Below are 17361 nucleotides of genomic sequence, written 5' to 3' on the forward strand. Positions count from 1 at the left end.
TATAGGCCTCTTATTATATATGAACCCCGTATAGAAATACTGTCAAGTTTGAATATCTTTAGAATACTATTTTCCGGGGCGTTAGACTATTAAAAAAATGATATTTTGGCTGTAAAAAAAAACTCTCAAGCTCGCACTCAGGATCGAACTAAGGACCAACAGATTTGCAATCTGCTGCGCTACCACTGCGCCATACGAGCTTATTATTTTATAAGTAAGAGAACACAAGTATACATAGATTATATATATGTCGTGTTATCATGGTTGCAAAAGTTGGTGTATAAATAGAAGTGATTATCCCCTGAATCTGGATAGACGAAAGGATAAAGGAAATTAGGAACTAATTATAGGTAGCTAAAGTTGGTTAGTTAGTCAGCAAAGAATAAGAAGATAGGTTCTATTTGGTCTATAGAACATCTATATAATATACAAGAGTAAAGAATTACTATATTAGTACCCGGTTTCCTTACATAATGTAAGAGGATGTCCGTATATATATGTACCTTATGTAATATCAGAGAACTATAAAACAGGAAGAAAGCCTGCGGGTCGAAATTAAAGCATGAATAGAGAGGAATTAGTATGTTATCAATCTACAAGTTAAGATTAAGATAGAATAGTGGAATCCCCATAGAAATTAGGTGTTAGCTATAAGAATAACTATATTTAGTCACTATTCCCATATAATTGATAGTGTCGCAATTGAGATCGAAAATATCAAGAATGGGCAGGGATGTTGAGGTATAGGGATATTAGTCAAAGAGTTACCAGTGGTTTAGTACACCTATGAACAAAAATTGGATATATATCTAACCCAATTAAAACCGTTCACCAGAAGAAAAGTGAAATTCAGAAGTCCAACGAGTTTAAATCCGGCTAGGAGGACAGCACAATTATATGATGATCAATATAATAATTCTGAATATAATCCGTATAAGAAGATATATAAGAAGTACAATCCAAAAAAGTTCCTCGAAGGATAGAGATATGGAGAATATGGAGGTTGATATGAAAAAAAATATTACCCAAGCAAATAATTATGGAATAAAGGTCATTTGAAGAACTGAAACATTCAAATAGTCAGGTAGGATCTGATGTGTTAAAATACTTGAATAATAGACTGACTAGAAAGAAAGAAAGAAAAGCAAGGTGACACTAGAGGACAAACAAGTTAAATTAAAAGTTGTATATGATGATAGAAACAATAAAATAGATCTGCTAACATGGAAAGTCCAGAGAAACTTGTTCAGAGCAAGGCGGCATTGATGATATAACCTGGAGACAGCACGAAAAAAACAAGGTATGTCATAATTGTCAAAACGGCTATTTCGCAGCCAAAAAGTCAAAAATTGATTCCTTAGAAAAAAAAAACATTTTTTGAGAGATAGATAATCACTATATACTTACACAATTATTCCCGGATATAGCTCGATATGTATATAACCTCTATATAGACAAGCGTGTTCGTTTATATTAAATTTAGGAAAGGTATGTGTTTCAGTAGACTTGAGCCTAAATTTAGAAATTGGGGTGTCATAGGAACTACAGCCCAAGACCCCGAAGTTAATACTGGATGTTAGCATAAATAAAAGAATTATTCAAAAGTTCACTTCGTTGTTGATGAATATAACAAGAATTACTATCGTATGTTACAATATAAGAAAGAAAAAGCAGAAACAATTCTAAATCATAATTATTTGCATTGGGGAATCATGATGATCATATGTCATTCCATTATGCAGAAGATTGCTAAAGCTATATTTTCCAAACTACGAATCGTTAACTAGTTCTTGTAATGGCTGCATAGGGCGACAGAAATAGACACCTAAAGCGATGAATGTAGAAAATTTCTTGACCTGTGATCACGTTAGCCCGTATTTATTTTTTAGCGAGCCTCTATTTGTCACACAAAAAGGGTTTGCGCTGTCGACTTTTTTTACGGGCCTCGATCATTATTTACGGAATCGGTTCGCTTACTACAATCTTCCCCGACTGGATGTTCAACAAACATACCACACTTAAATTGCTCTACCCCAACTTAAAAGTGAGTACAGTTCGCTTCTCCATTGCGGTCCCTCTTGAGTCCCTCTATTCCCTTATTTTTGGGCTCCGACCACGGCTCCATTCCAGTAACAATTACTGGAATGATCTCGAAGACAAATTTTTTTGCAAAATTCCAGAATCTGTTCATCGAGCCCACTCTTGTGTGAATGTCTACTTTGGGTAGACATTCTGTGCCTGAACTTCGGATGTATCGAGATTCTATTCACCCGTGAATGTTGTGTATGAGGGTTCGCACACCCCCCATAGCGCGGTCTGGTTTTTTTTTTCCCTCTTTATTGTGCTTGGAGATTCTTAGGTTTGTGGCTGTTCCAGGCGAAAAGCTTAGTTTCTTGTTCCTGATTATGTAAGCGTTTTTGCTTCTCGCTATGCTCAAAATACTATCCCAAGTCTAGATCTCCGGCTCTATAGCTAGGCGTACCGATCCTTGACATCCGTAGAAAAGCTTAATCTCAATCGGAAGCCCTATCGTGCGTTCATCAACATTGACTCACCAACCCCGAAGTCAAGACGTTTTGTCTCTTCAAGTAATGGTACGAACATTTGGTATGTAGGTGACCCATGGGGTTGCACGTCTAGCAAAGAATCACACTAGTAGATTTCAAGATATTCTATTGGGTAGGTGCGGATATAGCGGGCGAAAATGGACGCCTTCTTATCGAAGGCGGCCATGGAATGTTCCGCGCGTATGCACAGTACTTGCTACCTATAGTGGAAAAAAATTGTTGCCCGCAACACCTCCGCTATTTTTACGGTGCACGTTAAAACACTATATATATTCTGAAATCCATCTTTGATTAAATTTTATTCATGACAGGCAAATTTGGCAAGCATATTTAGAGAGCATTTTCTAACAAAAAGTCAATACTTTTATACGATTGTAACGTGTCATGGATCAGGTACAGTTTGATTTTGATCTGAAATCAAGCTGCTCGACACAGACCAGGCATTCGGCTAATATTTTTAATAAGACCAACAATATGATATACAACAACCAACTTGGTACACCTCCGGCGCTTCCTAGTCCAGACTATGACTATAGGATGGATTACTTTCATTATAAACCAGTAAGTGGTGATGTAAGAGATGAAAGTGCCGATATGGTCGAGGCGGAATACGTGGATTGTGATCTCAAACCTAAATTGTCGGTTGATGTGAATACGTTTGGTGGAAACCAGCAGTTTATATCACCAATTGAACTTGGAGAGTATAAAAAATTCACTCCTAATACTAATCCATACAACTTTTTACTTGTGGATGATAACTTTATCAATTTGAAGATATTAGAAAGAGTACTCCTTAAATTATACCCAAATTGCACGATCGTGAAGACACAGGATTCCACAAAGATAATGGCATTGTTGCATTCACAAACATTTGATGTAGCATTTCTCGACATTGAGATGCCAGGTTTAACAGGCATAGAGTTAGCAAAAATGATTAGAATGGAAGATAAGTTGAACCAAGTGGGCATCATTGCTGTGACCACTAAGAGTTTGCCATGCGACAAAATAATTTATGAGCAAGCTGGTATTGATCATACTTTCGCAAAGCCATTAAACTATTCATTTGATCATATCATTACTTGTATTGAGAAGGTTTTAAGGGCGAAAATATAAAGGTTTCGTAACTTCGCATTTGGCAATTGGCATATCTGGAGGTGGGGTCGTCTGTCTTCATCATTTTATCTATTATCCGAAATATAGAATTGAGTTGGAGAGTATGGGTTTTAGTTCTTATTGTATTATTATATTTATAAATTGCATATTATTAATAAATTTAACATAATTAATTCAACAATTTGTAGATGAGATAGTTTTTAGAACACAAATTTAAGCATTTAGAGTGGCGTGAAATACATGGTAGAGTTTATTGCTTTTTGGCGTCTTAACATAATGAAAGAGATGCTTCCTAGAATTTCAAGTAATTTGGAGGGTTGGCCGAGTGGTCTAAGGCGGCAGACTTAAGATCTGCTGGACAGTTGTCCGCGCGAGTTCGAACCTCGCATCCTTCATTATTTTTTAGTGCTTATTACAGTTCTAATTTGAATGTATAAATTATATATTAGCATATTAAACATATTATTATTACTAGTGCAAGTCGGCACTACCCAAAACTACCCAATCGTTTACATCACCTTCACATAAAACTAATTTAAGTATTCCATTGTCCCAGCCTAATCCGTTATCTGTTAAATCATCTGAATCGCAATTATCTATATTCAAATAGTCTTGAATTCTGGTTTTTATTGTCCTCCACAATGCACTGTCGATAGGATGTAAGTCGTTGTAAACCAAAGAAAGATGTGGATCGAATTCAGTGACACTCCACAAGGATGCTTGTTCTTGAGCTTCACTCTGGATTCTAGGCATGTCTATCGCTTCTATCCTACCATCTTGTGATTGTTTTGACTTTTTCTTAACGGTATTTCCATGGCTATCCGTAGTGTACAAATGTGGGTTTTTCTTCATATTTTCTTGTTCGATATCAGCTGGTAATTGTACAAATAATTCTCTGATTATAGTGGCAAAGGATACTAAATTTGGATCTCTTGCAACTTGGAAATACAATTTTTTGAAAAACTTTCTCTGACTGTCCACCTTTCCTAATGTAACCAAATTGGAATGATTTTTTGGTAACGAATCTATTGCAACTAAACTTGCTGATAAAATTCTGTATACATCGGATTTGGTTTTATCGGGATGGTCCAAATCTACATCAATGTTGGAAGATATAGTTATATGAGGTTCGAATTTTGGTGGTTGACCGGGAAATAAGGTGTTGAGTGAACTCATAAGAGTCATTAGTTTATCATAGAGCGGAGTGTTTGTTTTAGGACATAACCATAATGCAACACCTAATGCTAGCGGGTAGCTCTTGTTAGTAATTAATATTCTAATTTGAATTGATTCATAAGTTGAAACATACCCATTTTAATCTAAAGTATATTAGCTAAATACAATGGCTGATAAAAACATGTGTTTTTCATTTTATCTAAAAGTATGTCGCATTTACGTCACTTAAATGTCATAGACGACACACACATAATATATTTATTTGTATGTTTATATTTGTAAAGTTATACGTCAATGCATGAAGCAAAGTATAGGGGACTAATAAGAGATACTTTGGGTTTCAGAAAAGTATTAATTTATATTTACTTACACATCTAGAAGTTTAGTATTTCGAAGAGATTACATTGACACCTTCAATTGCACTGTCGTCGACAAACCACAGAACATCTACTCCAGTTTTCAATTCATTAACTAGCTTAGATGGTAATTGGCTTGACTTATCAACGAATATCTTTTCCATGATAGGAGCCTTACCAGCACCTTCAGCAACAAAGGCAATTGAAGAGGCTCTTTCTAACACTGGGAAAGTAAAAGTAATTCTTCTTGGTGGTGGCTTTGGAGAATCACTGATGGCTGAAATCAACTCATCTCTCTCTTTCAAAAGTCTATGGTCTGGGAACAAAGAACAAGTATGACCATCAGGTCCGCAACCTAAGAGAATCAAATCGAATTTCGCATTTTCAGGCAAAGAAGCTTCGTAACGCTTAGCAATTGATTCATCATGCAGTTGAGAAGCAGATGCTATTTGTCCATCTTTACCGGTTAATAAGCTTTCATCAATAGCGTTAACCTTTGGTTTTGTGGTATTAGTTGGCAAATTTGACAAAACCATTTCGTTAAACAACCCATAATTGGAATCAGGATGGTCCAATGGCACCAATCTTTCGTCACTGAAATAAACTTCCCATTTATCCCACTGAATATGTGGCGCAATTGATGAGTTGTCAATTAAACATTGCTTCAAAACTTTTCCTAAAGATCCACCTGATACCGCAATCTTGAATGTGGATGATGATTTTAACGATTCATCTTGAATTTTCAAAATATGCTTTCCAACAGCGTTGACAACATCATCGTGTTGAGCGTGTGAATATACTTTTGCTGGCATTGATACAATTGTTGTAGTATTAATTAGTTTAAAGTAAATCAAGTATATTTCTTCTCCCTTAATAAGGGTACAAATGGCAAATCAACCATCGCACGACTAAAACTGAATGTATGTTAAATTTATATTATACAAGTCTAAATTACATATATGTGATTACTGATCAAGGAAGTGTGAGTACTCAGCACTGTCTTTGATTTTGTTGTTCATGAATTTTTCTAATTTGGTAGCGTTTTTGAAGTAAGTCGTAGAATCAGCATTATAAGAGCGACAGTTGTTGAAAATCAACCTGGCATCATATAAGAATTGGTCAAATGAATCATACTTATCATTTTCTAATTTCAGTTCCATAGTTGATAAATCCATTGGTTCTTTGATGACATCGTAGTAATCACCAACTTCTTCTTTGTTTACTGGAGTCGAAAATGGCCATGCAGATGGATGGTTAGTCAACTCTGACAATAGCGTCACCATAAAGTTATAATGAGGGCCACGCTTCGGCTTCTGCGCCAATTTGTCCATTTCCTCCAGCCACCCACTCTCTGCTAACCCAGGAATATCCTTCGCTGGGTTGAGCTTTGCATCCTTATTTGTTTTGAAAACCTGCAATCCCGGCCTTACTACGTGGGCCTTTGATCTGAGCTTTATCTTTTTCTCTATCGCGGCTTTTTGCAATAATAGAATCTTTGCCAGGTCCAAATACCTCAAAATTGGCGGTAACATTGAACACTGCATGAGTGTACCTCCTTCATAATCCTTGATATAACCCATCCAGACAGATTTATCTAGTGTGATTTCTTTATTGAAGCCCTGTTTCTTGAAATATCCAATGGCATAATTATCTGCATATGTAAGGAAATATTTCACATTTGAAGTGGCCCGGCAGTAGTCCTTCAAATGATTCATCAAATGTGCACCGTAACCTCGAACCTGTTCAGTCGAAGAAATCGCACAGAAAACAATTTCTGCAAACTCCCTATTATCAAAAGGACGATAGGTTATGCCCCCAACAACTGTTAGCGGCTTACGAACCACTGCCATAGATAAGTGCGATCTGTCATACACCAACCGCGATATATATTCTCGCGGCATCTTGGGTAACTGCTTTTGAAAGATATTCTTCAATCCCGTCAACACCATTAAACTCTCCTTCGTGTTATCATTATTCACCACCCGAAACTCGATCTTACCTTCCTTTTCTTCAAGCACAGACGGCCGCTCTTTAAACGAATATGTAACCCCATCAAAGTTGAACGTCGTCGTTCTTTTCTTTTCTTCTTCTGCTTCATCATCGTCGTCGTCATCATCATCGCCCTCGCCACCTCCATTTTCCGCATTTTCTTCTTCGTTGTCCTTTCTAACTTCTTCCTTGTCGTCTGTATCAGCTCCATTAGCCTCTTCGTTCTTCACGTCCCTCTCCACTTCATCACCTTCTATCTCATCCTTTATCTTTGTTTTTTTATCTACACGCCCATTCTCTTCATTATCTGATATCACTGAAGAGTTTCTCTTCCTGTCTACCATACTCCACCAATTATTTTCAATTAGACCGATTGATTATTCACTGTCAACTACTATTATTGATAGTGGTGAACTCGTTTATACGTGCACCGAGTCTTCGTCATAAGTTACATAATTATGCACGTGACTGGGGATGACTATAATTTTTTTTTATCATACTAAGGAAGAGATAAAATGAAAAATCGCCATCCACTTTGTTCTATAAGTTGTAAGGAAATTCAGGTAATAAGAGAAAAATGTCTAATTATACTCAGTTAGACCATACACATGACCAACAACAACCGGTGGCTACCGTGTTGTGTTGTAACTGTGGTGTTCCAATGGATGGATCGTCAGGGTTAGTAATGTGTTACGACTGTATTAAATTAACGGTGGATATAACGGAAGGAATTCCAAGAGAAGCAAATGTTTCGTTTTGCAGAAACTGTGAAAGGTTTTTACAACCACCACAGCATTGGATTAAGGCCGAGTTAGAATCGAGGGAATTGTTAGCGTTATGTTTGAGAAGACTTAAGGGTTTAAATAAGGTGAGATTAATAGATGCATCGTTCATTTGGACAGAACCACATTCGCGTCGTATCAGGGTCAAATTGACTGTGCAAGGAGAAGCGATGTCCAATACTATTGTGCAGCAAACGTTTGAGGTAGAATACGTTGTTGTTGCTATGCAATGTCCAGATTGTGCCAAGTCCTACACTGCGAATACGTGGAGAGCAACAGTCCAGATTAGACAAAAGGTTCCACATAAGAGAACATTCTTATACTTAGAACAGTTGATTTTGAAGCACAATGCTCACATGGATACTGTGTCTATCAAGGAATCGAGGGACGGGTTGGATTTTTTCTACGGTCAGAAGAACCATGCGGTCAAGATGTTGGACTTCTTATCAGCTGTTGCTCCTATTAAGTCAAAGAAATCCGAAGAGTTGGTCAGTACCGATATTCATTCGGCATCCTCTTCGTATAAATTTTCTTACTCGGTTGAAATCGCGCCAGTTTGTCGTGATGATTTAGTTGTGTTACCTAAAAAAATGGCTAACTCATTGGGTAATATTTCCAGGTTAGTTTTATGTTCAAAGATTTCAAACTCAATTCAATTTTTTGATCCTGCGCTGTTGCAATCTGCCGACTTAAATGCTCCGGTCTACTGGAGATCCCCTTTCCCATCTTTATTGAATGCTACTGAATTAATTGAGTTCATAGTTTTGGATGTCGAACCTACGGGCGACATCAGAGGTAAGTATGTATTAGCTGATATTACTGTTAGTCGTGCCAGTGACTTTGGTTCGAACGATAACTCATTTTACATCAGATCTCATTTGGGTGCCATCTTACATCCAGGTGATTCTTGTTTGGGTTATTATTTAGCTAATTCCAACCTTAATTCTGACTTGTTTGATACCCTTGATACCGATAACATTCCTGATGTTATATTGGTTAAGAAGCATTACGCCAGAAAGTCACGTAAATCAAAGAACAGAAAGTGGAAGTTGAAGAGAATGGCTAAGGAACATAATGACATTGTTGCGAACGACGACTCGAGACAAGCAAAACAAGAACAAGAGCGTGCAGAAAGAGACTACGAATTATTCTTGCAACAGTTAGAAGAAGATGATGAATTAAGACAAACTATTAACTTGTATAAGACAGCTGATGACCAATATCCAAAACATTCGGAGACAGATATGGAAGATGAAGATGATGATGAAGATGCACCTCAAATTGGTATTGATGAGTTGTTAGATGAATTGGATGATATGACTTTAGATGACCATACTATGCAAAGTTAATCTTTCTCTATTTGTATAATCTGTATTCTATATTTTTCAATAATCCATATATACTGCATATAATAAATTTTTACTATTTGTAAGGAACATGGCCTTTATCAGTAAAGAAGTCATCCAGATAAAGGCAAACTATACGGATACAAGAAACATAGACTAGTAAGAAATTGATTGTCAAAACGGCCAATAAATAATTAATCTATATATTTGTAACATAAGGATGTCGAGTGTGTCTGCATCTACTGAGAGGAAGCACATAAAATTCACGCCTATCCAGTCATTTGTGGAGTCATCATTCTTCACTAAATTATCAGAATTGAAGTTGGATGAATTTAAATTAGATTCAACTAAGAAGGAAATTAAAGGGTTTTTGACTCATCCCAAAAGACTAAATAAGTTTAACGATTATCCTACGATAAATTTTGATTATTCTAGTTTTGATAAGGGTCCGGATGTAAACGAAGATAACAACATTTCATGGAAGGGTTATATCTATAACGTCAACACGATCGAAGAGTTTAAAGATATAGACAAGCAAGCGATATTGAAGCGTTGGGGAACTGAAATCTACAATGAAATCCAGGATGGTAGCGTAGACTTGAGTTACGAATGTTTCAATAAGGTGCACGTTTTAGCATTCTGTGATCTAAAGAAATATAAATTTTATTATTGGTTTGCATTTCCAACTTTGCATTCACCATGGAACATAATTGGAGCTGACGGAGATTCTTTAAAAAAGTTTATTCCAAGTATCAAGGAATTTGTTGAAACTTCCAAGTTTGTACAGTTTTTTCAAATAAACGATGGAAATATTATTGAAAGGGTCCTGGAATTTCAGGAAAGCAAAATCTTTGTATTTATTGATACATGTTTAAGCCAAGCATGTACCCCTTCTGTGCAATTAAAAAATTACCTATACGTCTTGGCTCGAAAAGGTTTTGAAAATATCGATTTAATAATATATAGAAATAATGGCAATTCTTTCTATTGGAAATTGCAGCTCGATAAGGATAAGCTTGGTATAAATGAAGTCCCAAGAATACTGGGCTGGGAAAGGTTAAGCAATGGAAAGCTCGGTCCTAGGCTTGCTGATTTGGGTTCGTTAATTGACCCCCAAGAGTTAGCCAAACAGGCAGTAGATTTGAACCTAAAGTTGATGAAATGGAGAATAGCACCAAATTTGGATCTAGACATAATCAAAAATCAACGAGTTTTGCTTTTGGGTGCTGGAACTTTAGGCAGTTATGTTTCCAGAGCGCTTATGGGATGGGGTGTTAGAAATATCACTTTTGTTGATAACGGAAGAATCTCGTATTCTAATCCAGTTCGTCAACCTTTGTTCAGCTTCAAAGATTGTTTTAGTGATGAGGGACAAGGAGAATGGAAGGCCATACGGGCGGCAAATACTTTGAAGGAAATCTTCCCAGATGTTCAATCTAAGGGTTACAATTTAGAGGTGCCTATGATTGGGCACCCTGTTAACAACGAAACCAAACAAAAATCAAGCTTTGATAAACTAAGTGATTTGTTCGATGATCATGATGTGGTGTTCTTGTTAATGGATTCAAGGGAATCAAGATGGCTCCCTACAGTTCTAGGTCTTGCAAAAAACAAAATTGTCCTTAATGCTGCATTGGGATTTGATAGTTTCCTAGTAATGAGACATGGAAATATATCTAATGCTAACAACGATGATACGAGAGTAGGCTGCTACTATTGTAATGACGTTGTTGCACCAAATGATAGTTTATCTGATCGTACATTGGATCAAATGTGCACTGTAACTCGACCAGGCGTTGCATTGATGGCTTCGTCATTAGCTGTTGAATTGTTTATCTCGATGTTGCAACATCCCAATAAGCAGTATGCAGAGCCTGGCCCTTCAAATAATTTGATATTAGGTGAAGTTCCGCATCAGATTAGAGGCTTTTTACATAATTACAGTCAAAGCAAGCTACAGACTCCGAATTATAAACATTGTTCTGCATGCTCGAAATATGTTATAGATAAGTTCAATGAACTAGGGTGGGAATTCGTCAAGAACTGTCTCAATGATGTTACGTACCTCGAAGAAACTTGTGGACTATTAAAAGTTCAACAAGAGGCTGACTTAGCATCTTCTGAGTTATTAAAGGACTTGGAACTAAGTGACGATGATGATAGTGAATGGTTGGACTAGAATTATTTTTAAATAAATAAGTGTTGATATTCTCTATCATTATATTATATATGTGCGCGCGTTAAAATAAAATAAAAATTGTTTGTTTATTATTGTATTGAAGAGGTTATCTACAAGGTATAATACAGAGGTAAGAAACACCATGACGAGTTTCATATCATCGCAAATGGGCGATGTTGAACAGGATATTGTTGTTCTATCCGACCAACCCAATGTTTTAAACACATGTGTCAATCAACCAAATCGAGGACGTAGTAAGACAAGACCATATCCACTAAGCGAATTGAACGACTTGAAAATACAACAAGGCTTGATAATTAAGGATTTGTTGTTTTCTTTGATTGGATATGAAGGATGCTATATTAGGTATAGTGAAAAATATGATCCAAGTGAGATCAATTCCAAAATAAGAGGCCCTGATTTTAAGATCGCAAAACATCTAGACATAAGCTTAAAGTGCATTACCAAGAAACTTGTGAAGTTTGGCAAGTACTATTCAGGATTGAATGGATTCTTAGAGTTGTATGATAGGCCAGAATTTGGTAAAGTTGTGCAAAGGTTATGTTTTGCAATTAGTGAATTCCTTATCGTCTACCAACAAGTAATTAAACACATAGAGGATGAATTCAAATTTAATTCAACTTTTAATCTTAGCATATTTGAAACCATCTTGAATCAGGAGCTTTCACTCAAACTAAGTCATTTCTATGATATCGTCATAGCTGTTCATACCGAAACTATTGAACGGAGCAAATACAAGCATCAAACGAGTGAATCATATTTCAATAATTTCATTAAAAGCATTCAAAATGATCTTAAAGAAACAGGATCCATAGATCTTGCGACTGATAATGTGAATTTTGAATTTTGTAAAGGAGGAATTCTCTTAAAAATAATACAAGACAGAATTAATGCATATCAAGGTGATGTTATTTCTCTAGAGTTCTTAACTAAAATATTTGACGTGGTTAGTATTGATTATGTTTCCATGCTTAATAAATGGCTAATTAATGGGGAGATAGATGACTCTGCTGAGGAATTCATAATCAAGATGAATAGGTTTCCCGATAATCCTGATAGCCCGATCCGCCGTAATGTGGAAAAATATTGGGACGAGCTATACGTCACAAGAACTGACGGTGTTATAGATCAGTTCTCAAGCAAAGATATACAGTTGAAAATACTAGCAACCGGAAAGTATTTAAATATATTCAAGACTTGCACAGGTCTTTATGACTTTCAGCAATTAAATGAACTAATACAACCTATCGATAGGTTATACTCACAAGATCTAGAATTAAAAATCAATGAATACTATAGAAGAGCTAATAAATTGCTAATGAAGTTGTTATTCGAAGGATACCAATTCCCAAGCTTAATAGACGGGTTCCAGACACTTTTCTTATTCAAGGATTCTTCAAAGATTGATGTCTTCTTAGAGAAATCATTTAATGATTTACGAAAGAATAAGCATGCGATTTCCACATCTAGGCTTTCTAAACTTTATGACGATACATTGCAGCATAAAAAGGATGATTTTCAGGTGAAAGATATAAATAAACAAAATAGCATATCTGATAATAAAATGAATGATGTTTTAAGTTATTGTCTGGGTTTGTCTATTGATTTTACTAATTTTTATGACTTGGCTGAAGAAATTTTGAATGTTAAGTCTTTTGATGCAGAAGAGGCATTTAAGAATGGCCAAAATTCTAATATTTTTAAAGCATTATTAAATAACTCCTTAGAGAGAGATCAAATTAATTCTGCGGGTTCAAACATTTCACCAAACAGCTATGACCCTGATCACTCAGATGAGTATACGATTTCTGGAGTCAACTTAGATATGGATTTACCATTTCCCTTGAATATGATTGTAGGGCAAAACTACGTTCTCGAATATCAATTAATTTTCAAATTGCAAATGATTGTGAAGTTCATTAATAAATTGATTGATAATACGTGGAAAGAGATTAATTATTCTACTGTGTGGAAATATACTGGTTTTCATCCGAAAATTAGAAAGTGGATTTTAAGATGCCGTATATTGAATAATAGAATGAAAGATTTCATGAATGATCTACAATTTTATTTAAATTTTGATATCATTGAAACGAATTTTGATTCCTTTAGACAACATTTTAAGGACATACAAAAATTGTTACATAAGGAGAGACTCGGATCAAACATAAGCCATCAAAATATTAATAATAGTGGCATTTTTGGATTTAAAAATGGTTCATTAGCTAATTATAATCACAATAATCTTTTTGATGAAAAAATAATGAATCATAATCAGAATTTTAATGATGTTCCGAACGACAATTTGATCAATATAGACAATTTGATTAATAAACTAGGTTCTTTCTTAAATAATATTTTGAGAGATTCATTCATTACTAACAAGGTTCTAATTGATGTTCTTAAAAATATGTTTGATCTGATTATCCTGTACAACCATTATTTGAACAGGTTGAAAAAATCTTTAATAATGTCAAACAAGGACTTGTTTCACAAATTTAGTCAGGACTATCCAGAAAAATTTCAGAATAGAGTAATGGATGATGAACTGATTGGAACAAGATTTAAAAACTTGGATGGAATGCTAAATTCACATTTTGAAATTTTTAATGATTCGTTAACGGAATTTATAGTTACAATGAAGTCCCATGGTAACTTGGAGAATCAACTGTTTTTAATCTTAATTGAAAGATTAGAACATTGTTTTCCAGATCATTAAATTTATTTATTATTTAGATGACTATATAGATAATTTATATTCATAATTCAACTAGCATCAGCTTCAGCGTCGGCTTCACTTTGTTGTTCGTTTAAAACTTTAATAATTTCATTAGTCTTTTCATCACTGTAAACTTGGAAGCCATGCTCAGCAGTAACGCTTGCCAATTGAGCATTTTTACAGTCTAATTTTTCTTCCATGACTTGTTTTAAAATCTTTAAGGTTAATAATTCCGCTTCTTTCAAAGTTAACGATTTATGATATTCATTCTGTAATTCAGCTTGAGCGCCTTCTGATCCTGAACCAATAGCTTTAGCATCGTATCTATAGAATGTACCTGAAGGTTCCGCGTGGTACAACTGAGGTCCCTTATCTTTATCAATTCCAGCTATTAACAAGGCAACCCCAAAAGGTCTTGACATTAATCTTTTTTCACCACTAGCTCCTTCTCCAAATCTCAAAGCCAAATCACAAACGGATTGGGTCAAACTCTCAACTTGAATATCCTCGTCATAATATAAGTTATGAGTCAAAGACGAAACTCTGGCGTGGTCGATCATGGATCTTGCGTCCGCAGTTAAACCTGACATTGCACAACCAATGTGCTTATCGACCTCAATGATCTTCTCAATGGATGAATGCTCTAACAAAGATGAAGTCACTCTCTTTTCAACCCCTAAAATCACCCCTTCAGATGTTGAAATACCAATTGCAGTGGATCCCAATTTGATGGCCTCCAATGAATATTCAACTTGAAATAATCTTCCCTCTGGTGAGAACGTACTCACACCACGATCATATTCACTTCTAGTTAAAAACATCCTATTGTATTATCTAATCTACCTGTTTGTTTGTATTAAAGAAGTGTTCTAATGTTTAAATGCCTCGTAAGCTTTATAGACTGTTGATTGATATTTGAGACTGAGTGGCAAGCACGTTTTTGTGTAAGTTTAGGAACATTTCAACGTCAATGATAACAAACCTACAATAGATTTAAGTAACTGTTACGAGAATGGTAGGCTACAATACAATTGATTAAAGTAATATGATAGTTTTTTATTAGAATTTGTTTTTAAGAAAAATGATATAAAAATGTAGTGAATAGGTTTATGAAGCCTAAGCCTTTGGAGCTAAAGCGACAATCTTTTCAGCAGCTGGATCTAAGTCTTCGAAAGCGTATAATTTCAAACCAGAGTTTTCAATCAATTCCTTAGCTTTAGCCATGTTAGTACCTTGTAATCTGACGACAACTGGAATATCTAAGTTGAAGTTCTTGGTAGCAGCAATTAAACCTTCAGCGACGTAGTCACATCTGACGATACCACCGAAGATGTTGACGAAAATACCGTTAACCTTCTTATCAGATAAGATTAACTCGAATGCCTTTTCGATGGTTTCTGGAGTAGCAGTACCACCACAATCTAAGAAGTTGGCTGGAGCACCACCGTATAACTTAATGATATCCATAGTGGCCATAGCTAAACCGGCACCGTTAACAATGTTAGCAATGTTACCATCTAACTTGATGAAATTCAAACCGTATTCAGCAGCAGTGACTTCTTCTGGGTCTTCTTGACTTGGATCTCTCCATGAGAAAACTTCCTTTTGACGGAAAGCAGCATTGTCATCGAAGTTCAACTTAGCATCCATAGCCAAAACCTTGTGATCTGGGGTTTCGGATAATGGGTTGATTTCAACTTGAGTACAGTCTCTTTCCATGAAAACCTTGTACAAGTTTTGAACGGTCTTAGCAGCTTCTGGAATGGCTTCTTGGGTGTATCCCAAGACAGATGCAATGTCAATGGCCAATTTGTCAGAGACACCCTCTTCTAATGGAACTGGGAAACTCTTGATGGCATCTGGATCCTTGGCAGCGACACCTTCAATGTCCATACCACCTTGAGAAGAAGCAACGATCAATGGGGTCTGGGTACTTCTGTCCATCAAAATAGCCAAGTAAGCTTCAGTTCTGGCATCTCTTCTTTCGACAATGTACACAGCGGTAACTTCCTTACCAGCTTCACCGGTTTGCTTGGTGATCAACTTGTGTCCCAACATCTTTTCGGCCAATTCTTTGGCTTCTTCTGGAGATGAAATTAACTTAACACCACCTTGGAATCCGTTATCAAAGTGACCTTTACCACGACCACCGGTCAAGGCTTGGGCCTTAACAACCAAGTCGTTAGTACCTAATGCCTTGGCTACTTCGTACGCCTTTTCTGGTGTAGTAGCAGCACTACCATCTGGAACACCAACACCGTAGGTCTTCAACAAAGCTGCTGAACGGAATTCATGTAACGATAAGAATCTTTTTTGATTAGCAACAGTCTAAATCAGTTAGTATTCGTTGTCCCTATATCCCGCCGGATCGTCGTCAATTGGTTCCAATTGGAAGGATGGGGGCCCCGACTTGGGCCCCCATCCTTCCAATTAAGTTACCGTTCTCTCAGTCTACTCACTTTTGAAGCACGGGCAATATTTCTGGATAACATCTTTAATTTACTATATGTATAGAAATCAAAAAACAATATACACTTGTCAACAATTCTTTATATTAATGGTTTCTATGAAACTCTCTCGGACGTTCGTGCGCCGCCTGGAAATTTTCCACCTCGGGTGCCTATGTGTAGCGATTATGTAAGTGTTCTACGATGGATTTTTCGAATTTTAACATGGGTTAAAGACTACACGGCTCGATATATCCATCTCTGTCGTGTGCTTCTGCTGTGGTGCCAAAATCTACTGTTTTTACTTTACAATTAGTCTTCTGATTGACTTATGCAACACTGTGGAACCCTTACCCGAAGATTCGCATCCCGGACTCCTCCCTACACGACGTGTCCGGGCATCGAAATCTCATTATAACTCCTCCCCAGAGGTTATTAATCGAATTGTTACATCCAGACGGTTTTTGTATCGCATATATCATATAGATGCCGTATTGGCTATTGTAGACATCCATTTTGTATCAAACGTACAACTAAGGCTCCTAGCAGTCCAATTGACATCGCGTATCGGTTAGAAAGAACGTTGCAGTACAGAACACCAGGGTGTGGGGACTATGTGCAGTATGGGTACTAAATGAATAATTTTTTTTCACAATCACAGATTTT

General features: G+C 36.2%; 11 protein-coding genes and 2 non-coding genes across 13 annotated transcripts; 6 read left to right on the forward strand and 7 right to left on the reverse strand. All coding sequences in view use genetic code 12, as the record gives it.

Moving 5' to 3' along the window:
- Window positions 1-128: 128 nt before the first annotated feature.
- On the reverse strand, window positions 129-200 carry DEHA2G23320r. The gene has a single exon. It is a non-coding gene; the product is annotated as a tRNA-Cys (tRNA).
- A 1446-nt stretch (window positions 201-1646) lies between these two features.
- On the forward strand, window positions 1647-1787 carry DEHA2G23342g (DEHA2G23342p; the record flags this gene model as incomplete). The annotated part of the gene is made up of 1 exon (XM_002777686.1): window positions 1647-1787. One exon carries the CDS (start codon window positions 1647-1649, stop codon window positions 1785-1787), a length of 141 nt encoding a protein of 46 aa, XP_002777732.1.
- A 251-nt stretch (window positions 1788-2038) lies between these two features.
- DEHA2G23364g (DEHA2G23364p) lies at window positions 2039-2191 on the reverse strand (the record flags this gene model as incomplete). The annotated part of the gene is made up of 1 exon (XM_462556.1): window positions 2039-2191. One exon carries the CDS (start codon window positions 2189-2191, stop codon window positions 2039-2041), a length of 153 nt encoding a protein of 50 aa, XP_462556.1.
- A 760-nt stretch (window positions 2192-2951) lies between these two features.
- On the forward strand, window positions 2952-3680 carry DEHA2G23386g (DEHA2G23386p; the record flags this gene model as incomplete). Its single annotated transcript, XM_462557.2, has 1 exon — window positions 2952-3680. One exon carries the CDS (start codon window positions 2952-2954, stop codon window positions 3678-3680), a length of 729 nt encoding a protein of 242 aa, XP_462557.2.
- A 311-nt stretch (window positions 3681-3991) lies between these two features.
- Window positions 3992-4075, forward strand: DEHA2G23408r. Its single transcript has one exon. It is a non-coding gene; the product is annotated as a tRNA-Leu (tRNA).
- Window positions 4076-4151: 76 nt separating this feature from the next.
- On the reverse strand, window positions 4152-4865 carry DEHA2G23430g (DEHA2G23430p; the record flags this gene model as incomplete). The annotated part of the gene is made up of 1 exon (XM_462558.2): window positions 4152-4865. The coding sequence occupies one exon, from the start codon at window positions 4863-4865 to the stop codon at window positions 4152-4154; it is 714 nt and encodes a 237-aa protein (XP_462558.2).
- Window positions 4866-5238: 373 nt separating this feature from the next.
- DEHA2G23452g (DEHA2G23452p) lies at window positions 5239-6024 on the reverse strand (the record flags this gene model as incomplete). Its single annotated transcript, XM_462559.1, has 1 exon — window positions 5239-6024. The coding sequence occupies one exon, from the start codon at window positions 6022-6024 to the stop codon at window positions 5239-5241; it is 786 nt and encodes a 261-aa protein (XP_462559.2).
- A 153-nt stretch (window positions 6025-6177) lies between these two features.
- On the reverse strand, window positions 6178-7545 carry DEHA2G23474g (DEHA2G23474p; the record flags this gene model as incomplete). The annotated part of the gene is made up of 1 exon (XM_462560.1): window positions 6178-7545. One exon carries the CDS (start codon window positions 7543-7545, stop codon window positions 6178-6180), a length of 1368 nt encoding a protein of 455 aa, XP_462560.2.
- Window positions 7546-7778: 233 nt separating this feature from the next.
- On the forward strand, window positions 7779-9332 carry DEHA2G23496g (60S ribosomal export protein NMD3; the record flags this gene model as incomplete). The annotated part of the gene is made up of 1 exon (XM_462561.1): window positions 7779-9332. One exon carries the CDS (start codon window positions 7779-7781, stop codon window positions 9330-9332), a length of 1554 nt encoding a protein of 517 aa, XP_462561.2.
- Window positions 9333-9549: 217 nt separating this feature from the next.
- DEHA2G23518g (DEHA2G23518p) lies at window positions 9550-11508 on the forward strand (the record flags this gene model as incomplete). Its single annotated transcript, XM_462562.1, has 1 exon — window positions 9550-11508. One exon carries the CDS (start codon window positions 9550-9552, stop codon window positions 11506-11508), a length of 1959 nt encoding a protein of 652 aa, XP_462562.2.
- A 142-nt stretch (window positions 11509-11650) lies between these two features.
- Window positions 11651-14248, forward strand: DEHA2G23540g (DEHA2G23540p; the record flags this gene model as incomplete). The annotated part of the gene is made up of 1 exon (XM_462563.1): window positions 11651-14248. One exon carries the CDS (start codon window positions 11651-11653, stop codon window positions 14246-14248), a length of 2598 nt encoding a protein of 865 aa, XP_462563.2.
- A 47-nt stretch (window positions 14249-14295) lies between these two features.
- Window positions 14296-15069, reverse strand: DEHA2G23562g (DEHA2G23562p; the record flags this gene model as incomplete). The annotated part of the gene is made up of 1 exon (XM_462564.1): window positions 14296-15069. One exon carries the CDS (start codon window positions 15067-15069, stop codon window positions 14296-14298), a length of 774 nt encoding a protein of 257 aa, XP_462564.1.
- Window positions 15070-15364: 295 nt separating this feature from the next.
- On the reverse strand, window positions 15365-16740 carry DEHA2G23584g (DEHA2G23584p; the record flags this gene model as incomplete). The annotated part of the gene is made up of 2 exons (XM_462565.1): window positions 15365-16576; window positions 16708-16740. 2 exons carry the CDS (start codon window positions 16738-16740, stop codon window positions 15365-15367), a joined length of 1245 nt encoding a protein of 414 aa, XP_462565.1.
- Window positions 16741-17361: the final 621 nt, after the last annotated feature.

This window comes from Debaryomyces hansenii (assembly GCF_000006445.2).
Source record: "Debaryomyces hansenii CBS767 chromosome G complete sequence".
Classification (NCBI taxonomy): Eukaryota; Fungi; Ascomycota; class Pichiomycetes; order Serinales; family Debaryomycetaceae; genus Debaryomyces; species Debaryomyces hansenii.